This window comes from Etheostoma spectabile, chromosome 18 (genome assembly GCF_008692095.1).
Source record: "Etheostoma spectabile isolate EspeVRDwgs_2016 chromosome 18, UIUC_Espe_1.0, whole genome shotgun sequence".
NCBI classification, from domain to species: domain Eukaryota; kingdom Metazoa; phylum Chordata; class Actinopteri; order Perciformes; family Percidae; genus Etheostoma; species Etheostoma spectabile.
The window spans coordinates 9,273,425-9,296,830 of NC_045750.1; the positions used below are offsets into that span (position 1 = coordinate 9,273,425).

At 39.3% G+C, this 23,406-nt stretch overlaps 1 protein-coding gene across 16 annotated transcripts; it reads right to left on the bottom strand.

Annotated features, from left to right (window-relative positions):
• Window positions 1-360: 360 nt before the first annotated feature.
• Window positions 361-23,350, bottom strand: pum2 (pumilio RNA-binding family member 2). Of its 16 annotated transcripts, none has more exons than XM_032543237.1 (24): window positions 22,807-23,350; window positions 20,746-21,106; window positions 17,703-17,771; window positions 16,571-16,676; window positions 16,221-16,420; window positions 15,920-16,092; window positions 15,396-15,687; window positions 15,212-15,305; window positions 14,984-15,091; window positions 14,677-14,822; window positions 13,892-13,936; window positions 11,060-11,180; window positions 10,726-10,866; window positions 10,274-10,591; window positions 9,951-10,178; window positions 7,840-8,107; window positions 7,574-7,703; window positions 7,326-7,460; window positions 7,037-7,174; window positions 6,632-6,757; window positions 6,284-6,355; window positions 3,815-3,936; window positions 3,334-3,526; window positions 361-2,845 (listed from the first exon to the last, which is right to left on the bottom strand). In XM_032543237.1, the coding sequence occupies exons 2-24, from the start codon at window positions 21,091-21,093 to the stop codon at window positions 2,714-2,716; spliced, it is 3,705 nt and encodes a 1,234-aa protein (XP_032399128.1). In that variant the 5' UTR covers window positions 21,094-21,106; window positions 22,807-23,350; the 3' UTR covers window positions 361-2,713. The 16 variants fall into 16 exon arrangements, with proteins under 16 accessions (XP_032399128.1, XP_032399129.1, XP_032399136.1 ...); XM_032543238.1 differs by having other exon boundaries at window positions 7,332-7,460; window positions 13,892-13,939; XM_032543245.1 differs by having other exon boundaries at window positions 13,892-13,939; window positions 16,221-16,312; window positions 22,807-23,349.
• Window positions 23,351-23,406: the final 56 nt, after the last annotated feature.

Below are 23,406 nucleotides of genomic sequence, written 5' to 3' on the forward strand. Positions count from 1 at the left end.
TAGCATAAAGTTCTACAAAACAAGATTAGGATACGGCTGTATTTCTTCCATCAATTGACTACACAGCTAATCTCAATTTAATTAATTATAAGACTTCTAAAACCAATTGAAATGTAATGGAGTAGAGTCATAAGATAAAATACTCTAATAAACATTTTACCTAAAATACCGTATTTAGTATACACACATTTATCTTAATCATTTTGAATTTAAAAAGTTCTGTCAAAAAGTTGGTACACTACTTAAAAAATAGCATCCGTTAAAGCATGTGTAGCAATAGTTATAACCGTTTATCATTTCTGGGAATAGCTAAAACAGTTTGAAAATAACGTACATGAGGAAAAACCACAACAATGCTGGTCAAATGTTAGAAGAACAGTTTAATCATAGTCACAATTCTGCTTCCAAAAATGAGTTGTTTTCTTCATCTAACATCTGGAAATGTACATAAGGCCACCTGAAAATGTACATGACTTTGACAGTGTGACAAAACTCATATGTTCATATTTATATAATTGACAATATTTTACATTGCTTTTGCTTACAAGGTAGAAGCTGTTCCAAAATACAGCACTCTTCTGTACAAAAATAATTCTTGTCATATCCTGTGAAGTTTCCATGGTAGCAGAGAGGACTAAATGCAGCCTCAGTTTTAGTAGAGTGTTTTGTTTTCTTCATTTTAAACTGTCACACTTCAGAAAGACGAACAGTGGATGTTACAGCTCCGGTACAAATAGAGGCTGGCCTTTCCCATAACAGATTAAAAACAAAAACCATGCCAGATTGTGAAGCCATAAACCTTTTTTTTTCCTTTAAAATAACACTTGATCAAATAAAACTGTATACATTATATTCAAGGGGAAAGGAGTGATGAATATACACACATCAAAATGCACATTTGCCTTTTTCTCCCCAAAAAGTGTAAAAGACATCCCATTTACAGCATAAACGTTTACAAATGTACAACTGTACAGACGAAATAAAAGCATCACTACAAATTTAGAGCAAGGCCTGCCAAACACCACGACTAGACAATTTTTTCTTCAATTAAACTAATAATCTTACACATTAACTGCACATATACTACATGTATTCTACAATTATTCATATGAAGCAAAGAAGCCATCACTACGAGCATTACAGGTGAATTGTCTAGTTTTCGATGGCCCCACCAGCCTCCATCGATGCACTTGCATACCCAACCAAATGAAAAGTTTTAAAAAACAAAAACAGAACCATTAAAAAAGGTTCTTTAAGTATCCCTTTCTTCAGCTTATCGCACTACTTCTAGTTCATTTCACCTCAGTTGTTTAATGCTGGGATAAGCTCCACTTCACAATATATATATATTTTTGGACTACACCGACCTTCAGGCGGTTGGGGTTCCATCATCGCTGCAAGCCCCCTACCCAAAAGCAACAATTTACTCTTACATAAAGATGCTATACATTGCTAAACTACTTCTACGCAAGAGATGATTATTCAGTACATAAAAGATACCATTTCTAGGGCAGTGTTCATCTCAAAGTACAAGACAGATAAGAGGTTACACAAAACATGATAAAGAAAAAAATCATTCCAAGGATTAAAACCTGTCACAGCATGCCAACACATACCCCACTCCCACCCCACTATCCCCACAAAAAGCCCCCCACTACGGTCATTTCATGTTAAGATTATACCAGGTTACACACCCACTCTATAACCAAACCACATGCTCTACTTCTTTAAGTTAATGGTAGCTTTTTATTTTGCATAAACCCCGAGTGATCACCTGGATGAGGGATAGACGGCTCAGATGGGGCTCAGTGGATGCAGCAGCTCAGGTTGGTCAGTCTGTAAAATTAAGTACCGAAACTGTTCAGATAATTACACCAGGCAGACTACAAGCTCCGGGGTAAACAACACCCCTCCAAATTAGCCTGGAAAATGAGGCAAGAATAAGCCACCACTGGAAATCACCACCTTGGACTAAAGCACCAATCCCCAAAGCAAAGCTCGCACACAGGTCTCGAAGACCTCTGGGTGTCTGTGGCACAGGACACATAGTACTCACCTGTGGACGGAGGGGTTTAAAATCCATCCATACTATGTAGTGCTATATTATAAACTAATCCATCAGCTGCTTTGGCATGGGAAAACATGTTTACTGTGCATGGGATAATATACAAATATAATATTCAATTGCCTAGACTTAGAACAGCTGACACAATAAGTCTGGTTACAAAACAAGTGGAATTGTTTTTTTTAAAAGGATCACTCAGTTTAGCCTTATAAAATCACTTGCTGGTGTTAATTGTAGGAATTGGAAATTTCAGCAAATGTGTATACGTTTTTTTTTCTACAGAGAATTTACAAGGTAAAAAACTAAATGTACAAGAGAATATGAAAACCAGTGAAATACATCAATTACATCATTAACAATGGGCTTGTGCTTTACCCAGGAAAGAAAAATCGGCCTGCTGACTGTGGGGGCCACTCTAGGGACCTGCACCAGGGGTGGCAGAGTGGCAGGGATCAGTTGTCACAGCGTTCTTAGGTGAAGTTGACTTGTCTTTTTTTTTTTTTCTTTTTTTTGGTAATTCCCCAAAAATGGGATAACAGATGATGTCAAAGGCTAACCCCTATGGCTAAGGAGCATCTCTCGTAGGAACAGGGGGGTTTGGGGCTCGTACTCCTCCACTTCTTCAGGGGACCCGGGATGTTGACATGACTACATGAGGCCATTCGGTGGGCCACCGATGGGACCCAGTTCAGATCCACTCTTCATGTAGTACTTTTCCAGCTTGGCCAGAATGTGCTTCCCGTAGGTGTACTTACGTAAAGTGGCTATGTGAGGCCGGATCTGACAAGGGAGAGATGGCAAATTTCAGCAGATTCAAAGTAGAATTAAAATGATTAGTGGATTAATCAATCAATTGATCAAAAACTTTATTTTTTAATTTTTATTTCTGAAGGAAAAATGCCAAAGATTAACTAGTTCCAGCTTCTAAAATTAGTTTTACAATTAGTGCTTTGTGAAAGTAAACTACATATTTTTAGGCTTGGGACTATATTATATACTCTATTTTTAGAGGGACGTTACAAAAGGATAATATTGTTTCCACATCTGGCTCAGACAATCAAATTGGCTCAAAGTCAAGACTCCGGTTTTCTGATGTTAAAGGTTGAAGATGTATTTGATCATTGGTATACTAAATTTATGGAAAAACAGGTGCACATTTTTTCCGATTTTTTGCACTTAGTCCAAATAATAAGAACTCCTTTTGATGTGCATATAAGCCCCCTCATTCCATATCTGCATAATCACACAGATTTAGTAGTTTTACCAACCTTGTGCATGATGATTTTGCGCTGAGCAGGTTCTGCCATGTCAATCATTCTTTGGACAACGTAGTTGGCATACTGGTCCTTCATCATGGTGTACAGAGCGCTGTGGGGCCCGTCTTTCTGGCAGCACACTTCATCTATCAGCAGTGCCCTCTCTGCACGTGAAGAGTGGATGACACACTTCTCCACTACATTACTAAGGAAAAAGGAAATAAAGGAAAAGCTTTAATTACAAATGCATTACAGAGCAGAAGGAGTCACAGTACTGACCAGTCATGGTGGATGCTTTTTATTTTTAATCTGGAAGGCTGAACACATTCACAAATAGAAATGTAAGGCCTTTAAGATTTGATGTATTTTGAATTGAAGTTCCAAATTGCAACAGTAGGAGGTGTATTAAAAAATGTGTCAACATTAAAGTTTTTCACAGACCTAACTTTAAAGTCTTCATATCTGTCACCACATTACAACGTATACAACTTACCTTGCAAATTTGTGTTGGCTGAGGACGAGAACCTTTCCACGAACCTCTGCGACTATCTTGCTCTTATCTTCTGGTCTGCCGTGCTCCAAAACATGCTGAATGACGTAGTTACCATACTGATCCTGCAGGGGGGCAGTGGAGGTATGAGCTCAAGGAAAAAAATTCAATTTCAAAATCGATTATCACAAAAGGATCCGTGCGACACCCATTAATCTGATGTTCATGCACTTCTTTTTACCATTGGTCTTAATTGGTGTGAGATAATCATGCATCTCTACAATGATGCAAATTAGTGACACCCCCATTTGTCTTACAAATACTCTTACGTCATCACTGCGGAAGGTCAGACAAAACAGATGCTGCTGGTTTGGAGTGTTGCTGAATAGACAACACAACCAATAGCATTGTTGCCCCTTCAGAAATGGGTGATAGACAGTTATGGGTGTAATATTAGTGTGACAAGATGACAAGATAAAGACAGGAACTCACCTGACCAAGCAACAAATAACTCTGAATTGATCTTGTTAAAGTAGTAATTTGTTTGGTAGGTAATGTGCCCTCCACCTTTAATTAAGTAGTATCTGCCTAAAAATCCATTTCCTGTCAATCTGTTTTAACAAGAACCTGCATTATTTTGCTCCTGAACTTGACTTTAAGCCAAGCACTGAAGGCCAAGGTGAAGTGATTTAAGCGCTACTTATTAAAACTTTAGTTGTCCAAAAAGGTTCAAACTCTCTGGAAGCTTCTATCAAACAATTACAGTGAAATCAAGAAGATGAAAACAGGAAACCAGATTGATCAGGAGATGCTTTCGGCAAAGGGCAGAGATATTATCAGACAGCAGGCAAGCATGTGCCTTGTGAATCCTCTGTGGCATAAAGCAAGAAGGGGGAAAAGGCGAGAAGAAGGCGGCTCAGTGGGTTAGGAGAAGGCCTGTAGTTGGAAGTTGGAGAACTCTCTAAATGTTAAATTAGATTCTTTACAAGGGTTGCAAAATTCCAGGAATATTAAGGTGTAAACTTACCATGGGAATTAACGGAAAAAAATATATAAGACTTATCTGCTCAGGCTGTCTTTACCATGTCATATGTGGACATAATCCATTAATTTGCCAAATAAATCCATCAATTATTCGAATACATACAATGTGAAAAATGTGACATTTGGTGAGTTAACTAGTAGGGAAAGGTAGAATTTGGGTGGTGTGCAAACTTAGAGTTTCAAGTGAACAACTTATTCATAAATGTATAACAATAAAAATTCCCATGCTAAGTTATTATCAACTTTTACAAAGGAGCAATAGAAAGCCTCCTGACTGTGAACACTACAAACTGGCAATGGATGTGTATTGCCCGGGACAGGATGGCTCTGCAGCAGGTATTCAAAACCGCACAAAACTTCATTGGTATCCATCTACAGAGTATCACTGTATCGGTGACAGAGGTGACTGCGCAGAGCCCAAAAGGAGATGATGATTTTTTTTTTTTTTTTTTTAATATATATATATATATATATATATATATATATATATATATATATATATATATATATATATATATATATATATATATATATATATATATATATATATATATATATATATATATATATCTCAAAAGTAACTCTAGGGCTGCAAGATTATCGTTTGTTTTTTTCATTTAATCTGTGTTTTATTCTCAATTATTTGATTGTTGGGTCTATAAAATGTCAGAAAACAAATGGAGAAAAATATTGATCAGTGTTTGTTAAAGCCCAAGATGACGTCCCCAAATGTCTTGTTTTGTCTACAACTCAAAGATATTCAGTTTACTGTCAAGTAAACTGACAAGTGAAGAAACCAGAAAATATTTACATTTAAGAAGCTGGAATCAGAGAATCTACTTTTTTTCATAAAAAATAAATAAAAATAACTTCAACCGATTAATAGAGTATCAAAATAATTTGAGATTAATTCAATAGTTATCAACTAATCGATACATCTTTGCAGCTCTAGAAAACCCTGCTGTCTTCTGGCATCGATTTTGTTTTTAAACATATTTCACTTCAGTAATATAATCAAAACCTACATAAAAGCATGCAGTCCTTTGGCTCAGACAGTGCAGTAGTGTGGGCTGCACATGTGATGAAACAATGCACTGTGCTTGCAGAGGGTTGTGATTTTACTGAATTCCTATTATTTGGGATTCTGGCAAATCTGTACATGTGATGGAAGAGTGTGCTTCTGAATGCACTGCATGGTTACAATTCAATGGGCAAACTTTTAACCCAAACATGAAAAGTCCATTTTTTTATGACATTGTTCAAAAATTCCCAAAATTCCCAAGCTTAAGTTTCCTTGGAAATTTTCCGACCCTTTGCAACCCTATTCTTTACACAAGAAAAGATAAAAAAATAAAAATAAAATAAAATGAAAAAGGGAAAGAGGAAAGGAGCACAGGGACATCCGTGAGAGAGGCAAATTGCTCTGACCTTGAACAGTGCATCGCGGGACACTGTATAATAAGTTTTGGGTGTCATCTCCAATGATACGCCTTGATATTTCTAGATGGAATAAGTGAGGGGGTAGGGTGGATGTTTAAATAATCACATATGTCAGATGTAACGACAGCTAACAGAACAAATACATTCATCCTTACACTTAGCAGACCACAACTACACAGGAACAATGAAAAACTGAAAATATGAAATGCTATAACATGAAGGAGACATGCAAATACGACAAGCACACATCTCAACAACGATCTGTCACATCTAATAAAAATATCTGCAATCAATGTGGGCTTTAAAATGAGACAGGTTGGAGACAGATGTGCTTACCTGGCCCAGCTGTTCAGAGTGCTGATGCAGCTCCTCCAGGATGGGCAAAGTCTGCTCCTGGGTGCAGTGCTCCAAAATCCTTTGGATAACTCTGCAGCCATAGGGGTGTGTGGAGAGCACAAACACCTGTGAAGAAAGAAAGAAATAAGAGCTAATCAATATATAGGTAATTTCACAAAAAATATTGTATGGCTGCGGCATTAAAGCTACACTAAACTGGATGAAAAGCTAATACTAAGCCCGTGTTTTTTCTTGTGATTATTTTACCTACGGAGCTATGGAATAATACAATAAATAGTTTTTTCCCCTTACAATTACGTTACAACTAAATGTTTTGATTACCTAAATGAAACATAAGTTATAAATGACTAGCAGCTGAGCCATTGCTTATGATACTGAACCCACCTGTCCTTGGAAGGCATCGATAATGAACTGTAGGGCCTGAGGCTGGACACACTCGATACACTTCTGCACCACGTGATTGCCATTCTGGTCCTTGACACACTTCAACACATGGCCGTCCAGTTCACGGACAATGTCACTCTAAATTGAAGACATTAGGGAAACAGGGGCGTGATTTTAACAGATGTCACTGTGCTGAAATTGAGGATTGCAATATGTTGGATTGATATAGGTATTGATATATATGTAGGATATCAAAAATACTGTTAAAAATAAGTATAATCTCACTTACAATTACCTGCTGGTCTGAGGAAATGGACTCCAAAGCTTTCTGAATAACCCTGCAACCATACATCTGCAAAGCCAGGGGAAGGACGTGTCCACGGATACGTGTTGCCAATGCCAGCTTCTGGTCTGCACTTCCAAACTGCAAAACCCAAAAGACAAACGCACTATTGCACACGTGCTACAGAAAATAAAGTCTTTGTTCTAGTTAATCTTGTGTAGTTTACTGAAATGACACCTAGAAACAGTCCAGACCTCAAAGAACTTTTGGATGACATAGTTCCCAAATACATCAGTCATCAGTTGGTATGCTGCTTGCAGAATCTCTCCAAACACCATCTGCCTCTCAGCTGGAGTGGCCCTCTCTAGCTTCTGCTGGATAAATCTAGGCAGAAAAGATTGAAACCGAAACAGTAGAGATGAAAAAGAAATTTGTCAGACTTTGGTACACTAACACAATGCACTCCCTAAAGTTTGCAGTTTAAAAAGGTCAGAATGGAGCAGCGTATTTTTTAAGCCACCTGGATCCATGCTGGTCTTGAGAGAACTCCACCATGTGTCCTGGCAAGTCACGGAGTTGGAGGTTTGGGAAGCGGTTGTTCCTAAAGTCTTCTAGTAGGCGGCTGCGTCCGGACGGCATGACATCAGAGCGACTGTAGCGGGGCCGAGACGGAGGGAACAGCTGGCTGCTGGAATTGAAAAGACTAGATGTCCCTCCGGCGCTCCGGTACTTGGCTTCAGCTCCAGGTGCTGCAGAAATGTAACGCCCGCTGCCATTTGTGAGGCCACCTAGGAATACAGAATGACCGGAGAGTATTGTATTACAAGCAGAAATTGACCATGATTGTTATGAATGTAACAGTGCACGCCTTAGGACGCAAGACAAATTCCAGAAAAATAATGTTTATTTTTAAAAATATTAATTCTTTAAAATAATATTCTTTTGACAGCAGCGGCCATTAGCTCAAAGGTGTTATAAGCCACCAACGTCAACTTCCAGGCAGTGCTGTGACCGCTGACTTCAAGGCACCTAACCTTTACCATGCATTGGCTAATCCCATTGCCTAGCATTGCTGCCTGGAAGGCGATGGGGAACAAGACACCATACACCCAGCCAGTAGCTCCAATGAACATCGCTGTCTTAATTGATTGTCTTTCTGCCTTGGTTACTGGAGCACATATAACTTGAGAGATACGCTCATCAACTTCAGAGAAAGGAAACGCATGGGTTAGACAAAGTGCAGTGGGCCTTGAGACAATCATCTTCCGACCACCCAGCTAGACCAGCCTGTTACCAAGGGTGATGTGACCTGGCTGATGTCTGGAAAGTTGAATGGATGAAATAGGACTCAGGATGGCCAAGCAACGGGAGATCGGCGACTGTTGTGCTCATATCTTTCAAAAACATGGCTTCATTGCACCATCCCGGATCAGCGAGTTCCACGCTGACAGAGCGCAGAACTCGGGTGGGACGAAAAGAACTCTGCCTTTGCATCGGTAATGCAAGGTAGCAGAGTCAAAGTTGAGGGGCAATGTTTTTTATGTTGAATCTTTAATGTTAAGATGCAGGCCATGTCTTCCCAGAGAATGACCCAGTGTTTTTGTTGCTGTTGTTTACATTCCCCCTGATGCCAATTCTAAAAATGCACTACGTTTTTTTTTGTGCAGCATAAAAAAGGACTGCAAGTGCATTTCGTTGTGCAACCCTGTGTTGTACAACAATATACCTTGAAATTAAAACATTAAGGCAGAGTTAGCAAGCTAACGTTAGCCAACTAACACCGGTTGGCTGGCTGGCTTGCTGGTTCCGCCGTGCTTGTATGTTACATCACTTACAGAGAATGATCTGAACTGCGGGATGGGTCTGATGTTAGTGTTACGCTGAACCGCTGTTGCTTGGTCTAACGTTAGCTGTCCGCTGCGCCAAATTGTGGTGATTTTTTTTCTTAAAATTCAGACGTAATGAGTGGCACGTAACGTGAAATATCATGGCATTTTATTTGTTTAAGTTTTAACTTGTCCAGTATGGCAAGTAAATTTCTCTTCCACTTGTCTTGGACGAGCCTTAATGTTGAGCCCCGCTGGGTTGTTTGCATTCCTTTAAATCAATCACATTGTCTTGGGCGGCGCTAAGTTCCGCACGCACTACCTCTGCAAAACAGTCCAGGGAAGGAACTTGTTTTTGTGGAACATTTGCACCCTGCTAAAGAAAACGCCACATAAAATATTAGATGAAGTTAACTGTTCACACAATACAGTAACATGAGCGGTTCAAATTAGCTGGTTACACGATTTAACAGTGTGTACTTGTCCATAGCAATCCCCATCAAACGGTCCCAAAACATCCCAGTTAGATAGTAAATGCTGTAAACCTTACTTTTAAATCTTTATAATTTTTCCCCGAAAGAATGGCTGTCGTTTTGCACGACCCATATTTTCTTTAAAATTAGCCATTTTCAGCGTGTAGCTTGTTAGCTCAAAGTTTGTTGTTATTGTTTCCTGAAGCAAAAAGAGTGTGAGAACAATAAGACAACACAGAGCAGTGGTGACCAACATAGATGTAAGGCATTCATCCTGGAAATATACTTCCGTTAATACTACATTCTATTATTCCTATAAATATAAGGCTTACCTAGGTGAAGGCTGGAAGAGGATCCATGAGAGGAGGGCAGAGAAGGTGGAGGAGTGAGTGGAGAGTGACCTGGTGTGAGGCCAATGGGGCTGGGTGAAGAGGAGTAACCAAGGCTGTTGTAAAAGGGTTGGCCAATGGGAGTTAAACTGCTGCCACTGCGTTTGTATAGATCAGAACTTGCCAGCAGGGAGTCCCTGCGAGATACACTGCTACTGGTAGAGCTGGATACTGCAAGAAAAGAAAAAAAGTGAAAGTGTGGAAAAACAGACTCTTAAAAGTGAAGTTCCTTCAATCCACATGTAGCTTATTGCTAAGTCACTGACCAGAAGAGCCAAAGCCACCAAGAGCAGAACCCAGGCCTACGCCGATGGAGCCGCCAGTACCGCTGAAGCCCAGGGAGGAGCTTTGTGGGGGCGGCGCAGCAGAGGTGTGTGAGAAAAGGGAGCTGCTCTGAGAAGTGTTAGGGACTGATCCAGAGCCGTAAAATGAGCTAGAAGGCAGGCCACTGCTCTGTGGGGGAGCCTGCTGCTGCTGTTGCTGCTGCTGCTGCTGCGGTTGAGGTTGAGGCATGGAACGGTACAGCCCGTTGCCTGGAGGACCAGACAAATTATTACCGGAGCCAGATGCTGACACCGCAGCTGCTGGTGGCGGGAGAGAGTAAAGTGTGAGGGGTAAAAGCAGAGCTGAGGTCAGAATGACCCTTAGTGGTACAAATTAAATAACAGAGTAGACATATATATTCTGAACTTATAATGACAGGTGGACTAGTACTTACCAGCTTGTGCTGCTGCAGGGTTGATGAGTAGAGGGGTCTGGACTAGACGAACTGGTCCACCAAGACCAGCCCGGGCACCAGGACCCATCACCAGGGCCCCAGTCTGGTCATAATAGGCTGCAGGGGCCAACACTTGATAACCTGAAAAGATAAGGAACATAAAAAAGGAGCTTAGCAATTATGATTACTACAAATTATCAATTTGTAAAGTCCTTCAACAATAAGTAAGGTGTGCAGTGTTAGAACAATGACTTAAAATGTGTAGATTACTACACAACATTCTTAAAAGAGCAGTTCAAATTACAACATCAAGCAGTAAAGATAAATGTGTTACCAGACATCCCTGCGTATGCCAATGCAGGATTTGCAGCAGCTGCTGCAGCTAGAGATTCCTGCTGGCTCTGTTGGCCTTGTCCAGGTGTAAGAGGTCGCTGGTTGTTTCCTGTGCGCATCACCTGGAGGAGATGGTAAGGATACTGTCACAGCCACAGGATACCAAAATACTGTTTGAAAGTTCTCAAAATAATTCTGCATTTAAAGTACCTGAAAACTTTGTTTCAAATCTTAAATATTTAAGACTAAATGAGTAACAGTTAAAGTTAAGCTAATGTCCAACATCAGGACTGTGTGGGTTTAGTTTGTTCAGATTTGATTAACAGTTGCCTAGCAACATAAACAATCCCATTGTCATCACATATTGATTCGAATGTTGCTAAATTTTGATTGGTGCCCACCAGTATGTGACATCACCTTTTTCCAACTGAGCTTCACCCACTTTAAAACACACAGATAGAGAAATCCCTCTTTTGAAAAAACTAGGGCTGTCGAAATTAACGTGATAATCAGTGCGTTCCTTTTGGGCTTCAAGCCGCTCTATAGTTTGGGAAATCAGGAAGCAATATAGCAGTTCTCATCGAGTTCCTGCATCACCCGTCAGGGTTCTAATTTGCAATAAGAACCAGCTCACTCTACTTTATCCAGCTTAATATATTTTAATACAGCTTATTACATTATTACACAAAGGTTACCTGCTGATGTCCCACTCAAGACGGTTAATCTTACTGCTGATTAGCGCAGCTCTCCACGGCCCGGTGAGAGCGCTAACCATGATGGATCTAACTAATGCTGTTCCCATTAGCTCAGTTAACGATCCCAGTTTCCTCTACCCTCTCGGGTTTTGATCCGCTGATCAGCAGTATGAGCACAAACATTGATGTGTGTGTGTGTGATAGATATATATATATATATATATATATAAATAAAAAGGTCCGTCAGAGTCTATGATCAGAACGTCGCTCAGGGCAACGTTCTGTTATGCTTAGCAATGGTCTACAGAAATAGCAGATTGCAGAATGCTGGGATTGAACAGTCAGAATAAAGTATTTAACCAATCCATGTCATAAATTGTGTTATGTTTATATGCACATGCATTGTTGATTGATGGGCTGGGGTTTGCCATATTATGCTTTCAGCACATTTTAAGCATTTAGTATTTGTCATTGTTTTGGATTGTTGCAATAATAAACATTTGCATAAAGCTAGCATATTTGTCCTCACCAATGTTGAGGAAAGCCATTTTACAAACTTGAAAAAAATCCTTTTAAAATTACATTTAGAACAGATAAAAAAGAAAGTGATTAATCCAATTAATCCATTAACTATGGAAAACCATGTGATTAATAGGTCTGTAAAAATTAATAATTGTCTAACTGTATTTTTTCTTTAACACAATCACGGTTATTTCTTATAACAGCAATTAAAGCATTTCATTTTTTTTAAAGCAATGTTTGGACACTATTGTTTGGATTCAAACGTGTTTGCAATACTGGCGTAGCACCACCTAACAGTAAGGTTAGCTAGCCTATGATACTATGGATTCCTACCAGAGGACAAATCCAGTCTGCTTTCGAACATCAAAAATCCACAAAGCACCTTTACACGCGTTTAAGTAATGTAGTTAGGCCGTCTACGTTACCGTAAATGACGACGCTGTGGCAGAAATGTCCGTTATTCACTAACATTATGCTAACGTAGTTCCACAGGGATTTGTGCTTTAATTTTTCTAATCTGATTGATGGTAATTTTTTGGATGTGCCAAATTGTAATTATATAACTGATTATTATTAGTGATTTAACAAAAGATGTATCTTGGAGTTCTTTAAAGTTTTGTTTGATACAGTAATAAATTAAAAAAGTATTCTCTCATTAAAAGAGAATTATATTGTTAATTGCAATTATTTCTGGGACAATTAATTGTCCCGCAAAATTTTGAATTTTTACAGGCCTAGTGATTCATCACGATTTAATATTGTAATTGACAGCCCTAGAAAAAAATAACACAAAAAAACAGTTCTACATTTAATAGAAAGTTGCTCAGAGCAAAAAGCTGAATGAGGAAAAAGGGGGCCTTTAAAGCTTCCAATCAAATCCCATTTTTGCATTTGACAACCTGCTCTTCATATACATTCTAGAACGTTTATTGGAAATGCATTTTGAAGCACAATACTCTTATATAATCAAATGAGCATTTAAAGTTTGACTAAATCTAATGGCGTTTCACAAAACAAGTTCACCAATTTAACTAGACTTGCTTTAATAAAAATCAGGCTTATTTTCAGAGAATTTTCTTCTTCATTTAGCTTCAAATAAGCAGTGTTTTCGCCACAGTACTTTACCGCTGCACTATGAATATTAGTATACTAAAAATTTGATGTATTTTACTTGCACTGCAAATTGACATGGACTGCACTTGTCTATCTGAAACCTGAGCTCTTTTAGGATATGCACCACATTTGGATTAACAAGTTTGAACTGCAATAGCTGTTCTCACTAAATATTTTAAAATTAAAAGAAGCAAACTCCCAGAAAAGGTAGGTATAAGGTAACAGTGGTTCTACCTCTCCATAACAGGGTTTTTCCAGGCTCAGAAGCAGACACTTTTAGTAAAATAAAATCGCATTATTTTTTTACTGCCCGTAATAATCAGATGATGTCTACAGTGTTTTATCTGCCCTCATTTTCCTCCTTGCCTCCTTGCCTAGTAATCACTGATTTTAAGACCCATATCTGCAAAACTAAAAAAACATTACACTGAAGGGATGCACCATTAATTTAGGAAACCTTTAAGAAATTGGACGTGCTTGGATGCAAAATAAACAATATTCACCTGATTGAACAGCCACAAAATATCAGGGCGCTGCCTGACACATTCCTGCTGTAGGGAAACAAGACTAGGTTGAAACCTGTATATGACTGGACCGCGTTTGATCAATGTGCTAGAGTATGGCCAAAAGTTACACAGTCAATGGTGTCTATATCCCCTAGATATTAAATGTTTATCTACAATTTTCTGTAGTCCAGTCCCATTTGTTATAATAATGTGTACTGAAGTAGCACATCACACAACATGGTTAAGCTATGTTTGAGACTAAGAACATGACATATCTTGCAAAACAATTCGATTCTGCTGGCAAAATCGTTTTCAAAAAACTTATTATTTTAAATTTAAAAACAAACAAATACCATCCAATACTGCATACCCTGCCAAAATGTCAATAAGACACACCGCAATTGCAGTTACAAATGGATTTTTCCAGCATAGAGAATTAGGAGGCGGGCACCTCGGTCAAATCTGTCCCGCTTCCTAATTCTCTATGCAGGAAAAACCCTGTCCATACTATAGACTTTATCACGTGCAGCTCTGTGGCTGTGAATATCAGTTTTCTTCACTGGGAATGTATGTAATCAGTGCTTGATGTCTTGAGCGTATTTTAAAGACATGGCATTTAACAGACTTGCTTTAATCTGTCCACATTAGCTTTGACTTGTGTTTATAAAATAGTTAAATCATGGTGCAATTTGTTATTCAACATAGGCTTTTAAAAGTGACCTCTGCTTTACGGAGCCACCTTTATGAAACACCTCTCTGATCAATAGCACAACACTTCCTACCTGTTGCTGGCCTGGCCCTGGCCCCTGATTGGATGCTTGCTGATTAGCAGAGTGATTAGCAGTTGATGCAGCCTGTTGTTGAAAAAGGTTGGCCGGGTACACCCCCCAAGGAACACCATAGTACTGTGGTGGAACCACTGTGGGGCCTGAAGAAAAGATTTTGATGTTACATACACATATTTTACAACTGAGCAAGATAGTACTCTTTATCTTAACTTGGCTAACAGCATTTTGTATTAAAAAAAACATCAAATTAGAGCTTCAGCGGACAGTTAACAAAAGGGGTGAAATTGTGATGTGTGATCACCTGCAAGCGTAGCTGCTGCTGCCAGCCCAGCGGCAGTGTAGGGATCGGTTCCAGGGGGGCCAGCATTAATAATGTAAGGGTTTGGCACGAAGGCAGGAGCAAGGCCAGCTGGATAATATGAGGAACAGTAATGTAATTCATATTTCCATATCAAATCTCATTCAAATGACTATACCACTGTAAAAACAAATCTCTAGAGACAAAAAGTAGTTTAACTATATTACACACCAAGATGCTGCTGCTGGGCTGCAGCCAGGGCATATTGTTGTTGCTGAGCTGCAGTGAGCTGTTGAACAGTCAGGGTATTAGATCTCTGGAACAACTAGAAAAAAGAAAAAACAAAAACGGATAACAATCTGCTGAGCCAACATAGTTAGATCTCTTGAGAGATGTGTTATGTTTTACAACAAACCTGCTGCTGTGAGTTGTAGTCAAACAATCCTACTGGTGTCCCTGAGGAGTCCATCTGAATCTGGTTCCCAGCATAGTCAAACTGAAGGGACTCCACACCGGCTTGATGCTCCATACCTCCCATGTTCTGGGCCTCCTGGTTATGGAAGTCCTCAGGTGCCTTGTTTTGGGCGTGGTTGTGTTGTTGAAGGACATGTGGGTGGTGCTGTCCCATCATCTCCAACCCTGTCTGATTAGGACCCATTCTCTCCACAGCCTCGGTGGGAGAAGCTTGGCGGCTTCCAGGGGTTGGACTGCGATAGTAAAGAAGAGCATATTCCATTATTAGTACAAAACATTGCAAACATTAGAAGATCTTCAATACTATTTGTAAAATATCTTTAGACATTTTGAAATGGGAGGATTATCTAGCACAAGGGCTGCAGAAGAAGTTGGAAAACTAAGCTCATAGTCTCACAATAGCCCTAAAGCATCAAACAATAGGTAGCCATTCACCACATGTTACAGTAAAAAAGGAAAACATACTTGAAATCTTTGCAGTCTCTGTCCATGCCGTTTAGAAGACCTCTTCCGTTGGCTTTAGCAGGATCATTCTCATCTCCCACCTTCTTCTCGGGGCTCTTGTCCTCTTCAAAGGGGGACACTTTCTCTTGGACATCAATCGTGTCTCTACCATCTTGGTCAACATCTCCTCCACCCTGTGTATGTGTGTGTGTGTGTGTGTAAATAGTAAAAGATTAGATAAGACTATGTGCCACTCTTGAGAATAAGTGCTAAATAAGCAAGAGATGCTCCTCCTTTTGAGTTAGAAGTAAGCTCAACTCACATAGCCACCATTCCTGTACCGACCATCCATCTTGTCACCAGGAGAAGAGCTCAGGACGTACTCCACCATGCTCACCCCCAGGCCTCCACCTTCTGAGCGAGGTGAGAGCACAGAATTGGCATCACCATTGCCATGGAAAGTCTGGCCTGGTCGCCGCTGCACCATGATTGGCTGAGACACTGAATGATCTGAATGAAAGGCTGTGATCAAATATCTAAAATAGTTATGTACATAAACTATAGCTGTATAAAGACCCAGTCAGATTAAAGAAAAAAAAATATGACTGGTGCATGATTTCCAATGTTGAGAGTACAGTACAAAAAAAAAAAAAAGATATAGGAGCCACTCACGAGATGATCCCCATGCATTGTCCCTCCACTCCTCTCCAAGAAGCATCCCTTTCCTTCCATCCTTGGCCAGTTCATCCGAATCCCAAAGCTTTTTCGCTGGCAGAAGCTACAAATAAATTGTACATATTTCCTAAGCATCATTAAGGTCATCGTATGTCAAGTGCAATCAAATATTTAATATTACAACTCCATCAATAACTTATTTAAATTTTTGGTGTATAGAGAAATGCATGGTATGTGAGCAACGCAACGCATTGTGGTATTTTAGGGCACGGGAGCTATGGGAAAGAGCGAGTAGTATAGAGCGAGTGATGTGAGAAGAGAAATAAAGTTTTCACATTTAAAAAAAGAAATTGACCTCCACTGAGTCAAAATACTAAATGTTTGTTCTGGTTTCCCAACTTGGTTGCAAGTTGTAGAAGCTTGACTGTGAGCTTCATGTCGACAGCTAGCTGCCCTTTTCAGCTGCCAGAGTCAGCTTCAACTTCTTATATTAACTTCTGATAGCTGTATTTTCATTAAACAGTTTGCTAATTAACCGTTTAGCCTTTACAACAGAGCCACTTCACTACACATTTTTTCCTTGTAGTTGCTCTTTCTCTACAGTGAACACAATTTTGGAGTTTAAATACTGGTTCTTTACATAGGCTAAACATTTGTTCACTCCAAGTCATTCTTCATCAAAAATCTTTCAGTATGAACACTAATCACGATCAACGTGATGGTGGTTGTAAAATTTTTGTTTGCTCCTCAGTAGAGAACCTTGCATTTTATGCTCAATGAATGCAACTACTGCAGTGCAGAGTTATAGTGCATTTTAAAATTGATTCACCCATGCACTATAATCCACTTTGACAATGCCCATGACTGAGCATACACTACTTTCGTCTCAATACGAACATACAACGCTGTCAAACATGAAAGCATGAGTTGATTTCCTTCTGTTACAGCTGCTGTTTTGCGCTCTTGCATTGGTCACAAAAACGCCTGTCATAGCTTAATTTGATCATGTAAAATGCAGCAAAATACAGATGTCTTACTGCTATCTTTCAAGTCTAGAATAAGTTTTTCATTCAGATTTTTATATTGATTTATTGCTGTACTTTGATGAAAAGGACAAAAAAACCCTTACCTCTCCCATGCCCCTTGACTCCAAAGCAAGAGCTTGGAAGTCATAATTCATTTCATCGACAGCACGGACCTGAGACAAAAGGACAAAAAACTGAACTGTAAACAAAAAGCTATTAACATAGAAGGCCACAAAATAGACTTTAAGACATTTTACATTTGTTCTGCTCACTGCAGAGCAACTAACCTGTGTTAGTTACAAATTTCAAGAAACCAAAGCTTGCTCAATACAGAGGCACTCAACACTAAGTATCTGAATAATCAACACAATATAACCACATATAAGCAAAAAATATAATGTGTTGAAATTAGGGCTGTAACGATATGGAAAATAAAACAGAAATTGCGATACTCAGCTCCACGAACCTGTGGTTGCGGTGGGAGAAAGCAGAATAAAAGTTATAATTGAGGTAAGTTTGGAGACACAAACCTTATTTAATCATTAAATTGATAGCCTACATATTTTAGTTCTCTGTCTTTTCTGTGTTGTAGACGATCCCTAATTTCTCTAACTGCCGTCTCAACACCAGAAGTAAACACAGCTGATTTAGCACAACTTTTATACATTTCTATCACATGTACAGTCACATTTACTGTGTTCACTCAAAAAGAATCACTTCACATGGGGAGACACTTTTAATGACATTTCCAACGTGTTTAGAGACTAAAAAAACATGTTTCAAAAAAGCTTGCCCTGTTTAAGCCTGTTTGGTGCTAACACTAGCAGGAGGACAACTCTGTGTAGACAGCACTGATTGGTTTCATTTTTCTCTCTACTGACAGAACTCCAAATTTACAAACAGAGCTAAGTGTTGAAATTGACCCAAATTCTCCTTTAAAGAACCACTGACACAATTTTGGAAACATTTAAAAAAGGTACAAATTAATCTTTGGTGTTGGATTGATCGATAATGAAATCAATAAATAGGGTCTCTGTATTACAAAGTGGGATGTAATCAATGACAAAACAATGCCATGTGGCAGAAAAATGTATAATGTTTAGTTTTCTGCATTGAGGTTGATGGTGCTGGAACTAATTTGGATGTAAAGGTTACAAAGAGATGGAAGATTAGAATCATAGCACTATAAAATTACACCAAAGGACAAATCAGCTGCACCCAATTTCTTTTCACTATCCCCCTTCTGATTGTGTGTGCCCGTGAAAAGTAGAGGTGTAAAATACAAAACTTCACTCAGGCATGCCCGGGGGCCTTTGTCATCTCAAATGAACATATTTGGCATGAAACACTACAGCTTACACCATTGACATACTTGAAAGAATACTGTGATAATGCAACATTAACCCAGATAGTATCTGCTGTAAAAAACAAAGAAAGAAGGTGACCCAACAATAACATCATTCTTTTCATCAGGCTGAGTGATAGCCCATGCCCAATCCACTGTCTGCATGCATGGCGGCCGGTCGAACAAAGGTCTCAGACATGGATAGGAAATGGGGACCTAATATGCTAATTGGAAAGGGACCATGGCACAGTTAATGGATTGAGACAGAGATGCATTGGCCATGTGTCTCAATAAGTAGAAGCTTGGCCCCAAACAAGATTTTCACAAATCAAAGATTTTTTTGTGTAAATAAACACAAAAGTATATTAGTATTTCTAATATTATTGCAGGTCAGGAACATAGTCCTACAAGGGCTGGGCAAACGCACTATCATTAAGTATTCTACTAAAATTATGTTCTACAATGTATGTTTCATTTGTTCTCCCACAGCCTAAAACAGCAGGTTAGGTGGGTGTGTTGCTACAAGTACCTGTACGAAGATCAAATTCAATCCAGGAAGTCCATTTTGTGTAACACATCCACACATTTAAAGACTTTTCACGTACCAAAACAACGCACAGGAGTTTAATACTGTAAGACAGGATATTACAAGTCTGGCCGGTTATCACAGCGACAGGCACTCTCCTGCTCTGCCAACACAGTGGCCAAAGCACTGGTCTTGCAGGATTTGCTAACTGCGAATGAGGAGGCTGCTTTAAAAAAGGAAAAAGAGAAAAAAAGAAAAAAGAAATGCAGTGCTATTGCCGTCTCGCACACCTAGGCCTATATGCGTTTGCACTGTTAAAGACTGGTGATTTGTACAGGGTGAACCCCAGCTCTCAATGTGTGCTGGAATAACCAAATTCAGAGACTTGGTGGACCCAGAACTCTAATACAGGTTGCCATTATAAAGGATTTTCTAATTCTCTTAACTATGCTTGAAGTCTTTCACCTCCTCAGGTGAGATGCAACAAGAGCATCCTAAACAGGAAGTCTTACTATAAGGACAAACTCTTTCACTGGAAATGTATTATTGACTAGATGCTGCAGTTTATCTGATACAAATTGAAATTAATTACTGGAGTTAACAAATACCGCACCAACTCAACTGTAGCAAATATTTCCTGGACTTTGTATTCTAACATATCTATTGAAAATGATATAACTAAATCTAGATTAATTAACTTATAGAATCTAATTATTTTAGCGGTTAGAGTAGCAGCCTTTTCTTTCAGAAACAAACACTATCATTGCCTGTTGATGTAGTAATTCAACACTTTTAATAAACTGGATTTTCTTTTAAATATGCAGATGCTTGCCAACCTTCATTTTCATCTCAAATTAGTCATTAGGTTTTTAAATGACAAAACCTTAGCATTTCTTTCTTCTGAAATTAATGTAATTATATTCATGGAGTGCTGTATCTCGCAGCATTAGCCTCTACCAACAAAAGCCACACATTTTTGCATGCTCTAAATTCAACAAAACATGCCTAGAAGAAAGGGTAGTTGATGAATGGCTGGCATGTGGTGTAAATCGTCACACATTAACTGAGCATGTGAAACATGTGACCCAGTGCCAGTTGTATCTAACAGGTTTTTACTGTTTGGGCTACACATCACATTAGGCATCCAACCTCTGATACAGCAATTATTGATACAATATTCAGTGAGACTTGTAGCCTTGACTGGTCCAAAATACTGCAGTGTGTACCTCTAACCTGCACTGAATTAAATACAGTACAATAACTGAACACCCTTTACCTGATCAACATGATTGGCATCACCAGTTGGCCAGCGATGCTTGCTGGGTGTGCAACCTCCAAGCTGCTCTCCGGGCTGCCTCTGAAAGAAGTATCCAACTGTGGCATCATCCTGAGATCGTCCACTCAGTGGAGGCTGCGGGGTACCTGGGGTGGGGTTAGCAATCCTGTCCATGCCCTGTAAATGTGGGACTCCAGCTTGTCCAGCTCCCACAACTGTGGCTAGGGGTCCTCCAACATGAACTCTGACACCTCCAGTCTCAGGAGCGCCATTAGCATGCAGCATCCCACCTCTCGTCTCCTGCCAGGCCACGTCATTCATACCTAGGATGCTGCATGGAACGCTCATTCCACGGGAAAGCCTACAGAAAACAAAATATACAAGAATTTTGTTGACATTAATATGCAGTCTTGTTATAATTACTTTTTTGTGCTGTTCTCCATAATAGCATGACTTCTACTCTACCAAAGTTACTGCCGGACACAAATTAGTCTGATATATGGTATGAATTACATTTTATAAAAGTATAATGCCAATGTAGCACCCATTTTAATGTGATAGGTTGCTTTATTCTGGTAGACTTTTAAGCAATTAAAGCTTTAAGTTACAACATTTGGCCTTTCCTTATGAGCTTTGAGACGAACCAAATTTCGATGTAAACTTTCGATGCACCTTTGAAAAATAAATAAAAAATAAAAATACTACGTGAATAACAGGTACAATTTAACTGTCTTCGCTGGGACATGACATAATCCGGCTGCTCTATGGTTGAAGATTGAAACGTTAGTTGGGGTCAAAGTAGTCTGGATCAACAGAAGAACATTTCCAGGACAAAGCCTGATATCTAGCACTTAGGCTTTGTCCCTCACCTTACGCTCTTGCCGTTCTCAAAATCCCTTCACGACAGGAAACATATCTTTTTCCTCAATCACCACTGTGTCACCTCCTTCAGTGATGGTGACTTAATAGTCCTTTATTTAAATGAGGCTCTTCGACATTACAGCTTGCCCTAAATATCCAAATGTAGTTACATGGATTTTTAAAAAACGTGACATTAACGTCAAATGGGAAGTCTTATTTGTCGGTTTGCTAATTTGTGAATATGCAATGCAAGTACAAAACAGGTGAATGACAAGCATGTTGATGCTTTGCAAAACCAAGAATGCTAGCTAGGTAACGTCGTTAGCCTAGTGTTAGCGGGTGATTATGGCTAACGCTACCACCAATGCAACGTTACTAATGATAAAAAACACTCGAGGCAAACCTATTACTTTAACATTGCTAATTTTTATTTTCCATGATAAGAGCTGTCGCTGGCTTTATATATGTTTACACTAGTTAACGTTATAACGACATAACCAAAATTACTGGTCGTTGCAGCTAACAGACGTGCAAGCCTTTCAGCAAGCTGGCTAACCATAGCTAAAGTAGCTAACCTGGCCATCAAGACCGCGGCTAACAAGAAAGCTAACTTTGAGGATTTGACTAAATGATTTAGCTACGTTTAAAATAGTTATTAGCCAACCATGTGCCCCCTTCTTTCTTTTTACGCCCAGTCCTTTATTGACATTAGCGAATATTGAACATGTTTATTGTTAGCTATGTTACATCGCTAGAGTGAGCAATAGCAACCTCCTTCGCTAACATGCTAACCGCAACGGGCCTGCTCTGTTTATTATTGGTATCGTTAGCTAGACATCAAAGTTAAATCCGTAAATTTACCTTCGTTTTACAGTAAGCCAATAGGCTCCCGTGTTGAACGGAAAACAAGCTAGTGCATTGGCTCAAAATACCACATTGGTTGAATGCAACAAGCCAAATAAACCAAAATAGCTAATGTGAGAGCTAGCGGAAGCTAATTGCCAAGTTGGTGTTGTGTGAGCTAAAACATCAAGCAAACACTCAGTGGCTAAACAACATGGCCCCCCTTCAAGTTCCAAACAGAGGGGCCTTAACCGCTAAACAAAAGGGGAAATACTCACACCACGGCAGTCGCGTTTAAATCCTTCGCTTTACAAAGCCTCTACTTTCGATGTGAACAAATAAAGAGGAGATACTTACGCGTGTCGTTTTGATAGAGGGTCTATGCTTGCTGCACGCCGTCAACCCAATTCTATATTGTTTTGTTTCCTTGGAGAGAGCGGTGATTTAGCAAGGCTTGATACTCAAGGCTAAGAGTTTGCCTACGCTAGTGCCCCCTCCCTGTAAATAGCGTAAACTACGTAGACATGCGTATAAAGTCAATGATGATTTGCCTTCCCAGCGTAGGCTACCGTTTGTACACAAAGGTAACATATGCCGTTAGCTTATTTAATGTGCATAGCAACCTCCAACATTTTATAAATGAGCACTTTACATTCCCCTAAGAGTTTCCATATAGTTTGCTGGATATGACCTAAGACATTTTTGATAGTAGGCGATTTGTTAAAAAAAGGCTGATCCAGTAACAAAAGTAGCTAAAACAGTATGTTTAAAAACAATCCGGAAATGGGAAATGTTGTAATACGGAATATTAATAGAAGTCACGTTAAAGGAGAATTACAAAATAATCCTGCGTAATACATCATCATTTACATTTGGTTAATACTGGCTGATCCTGAGTCAGATGGTCCTCGTGGTGCTTGACCCTCCTCTACATAAGGAAACCCCGATGAGATCCAA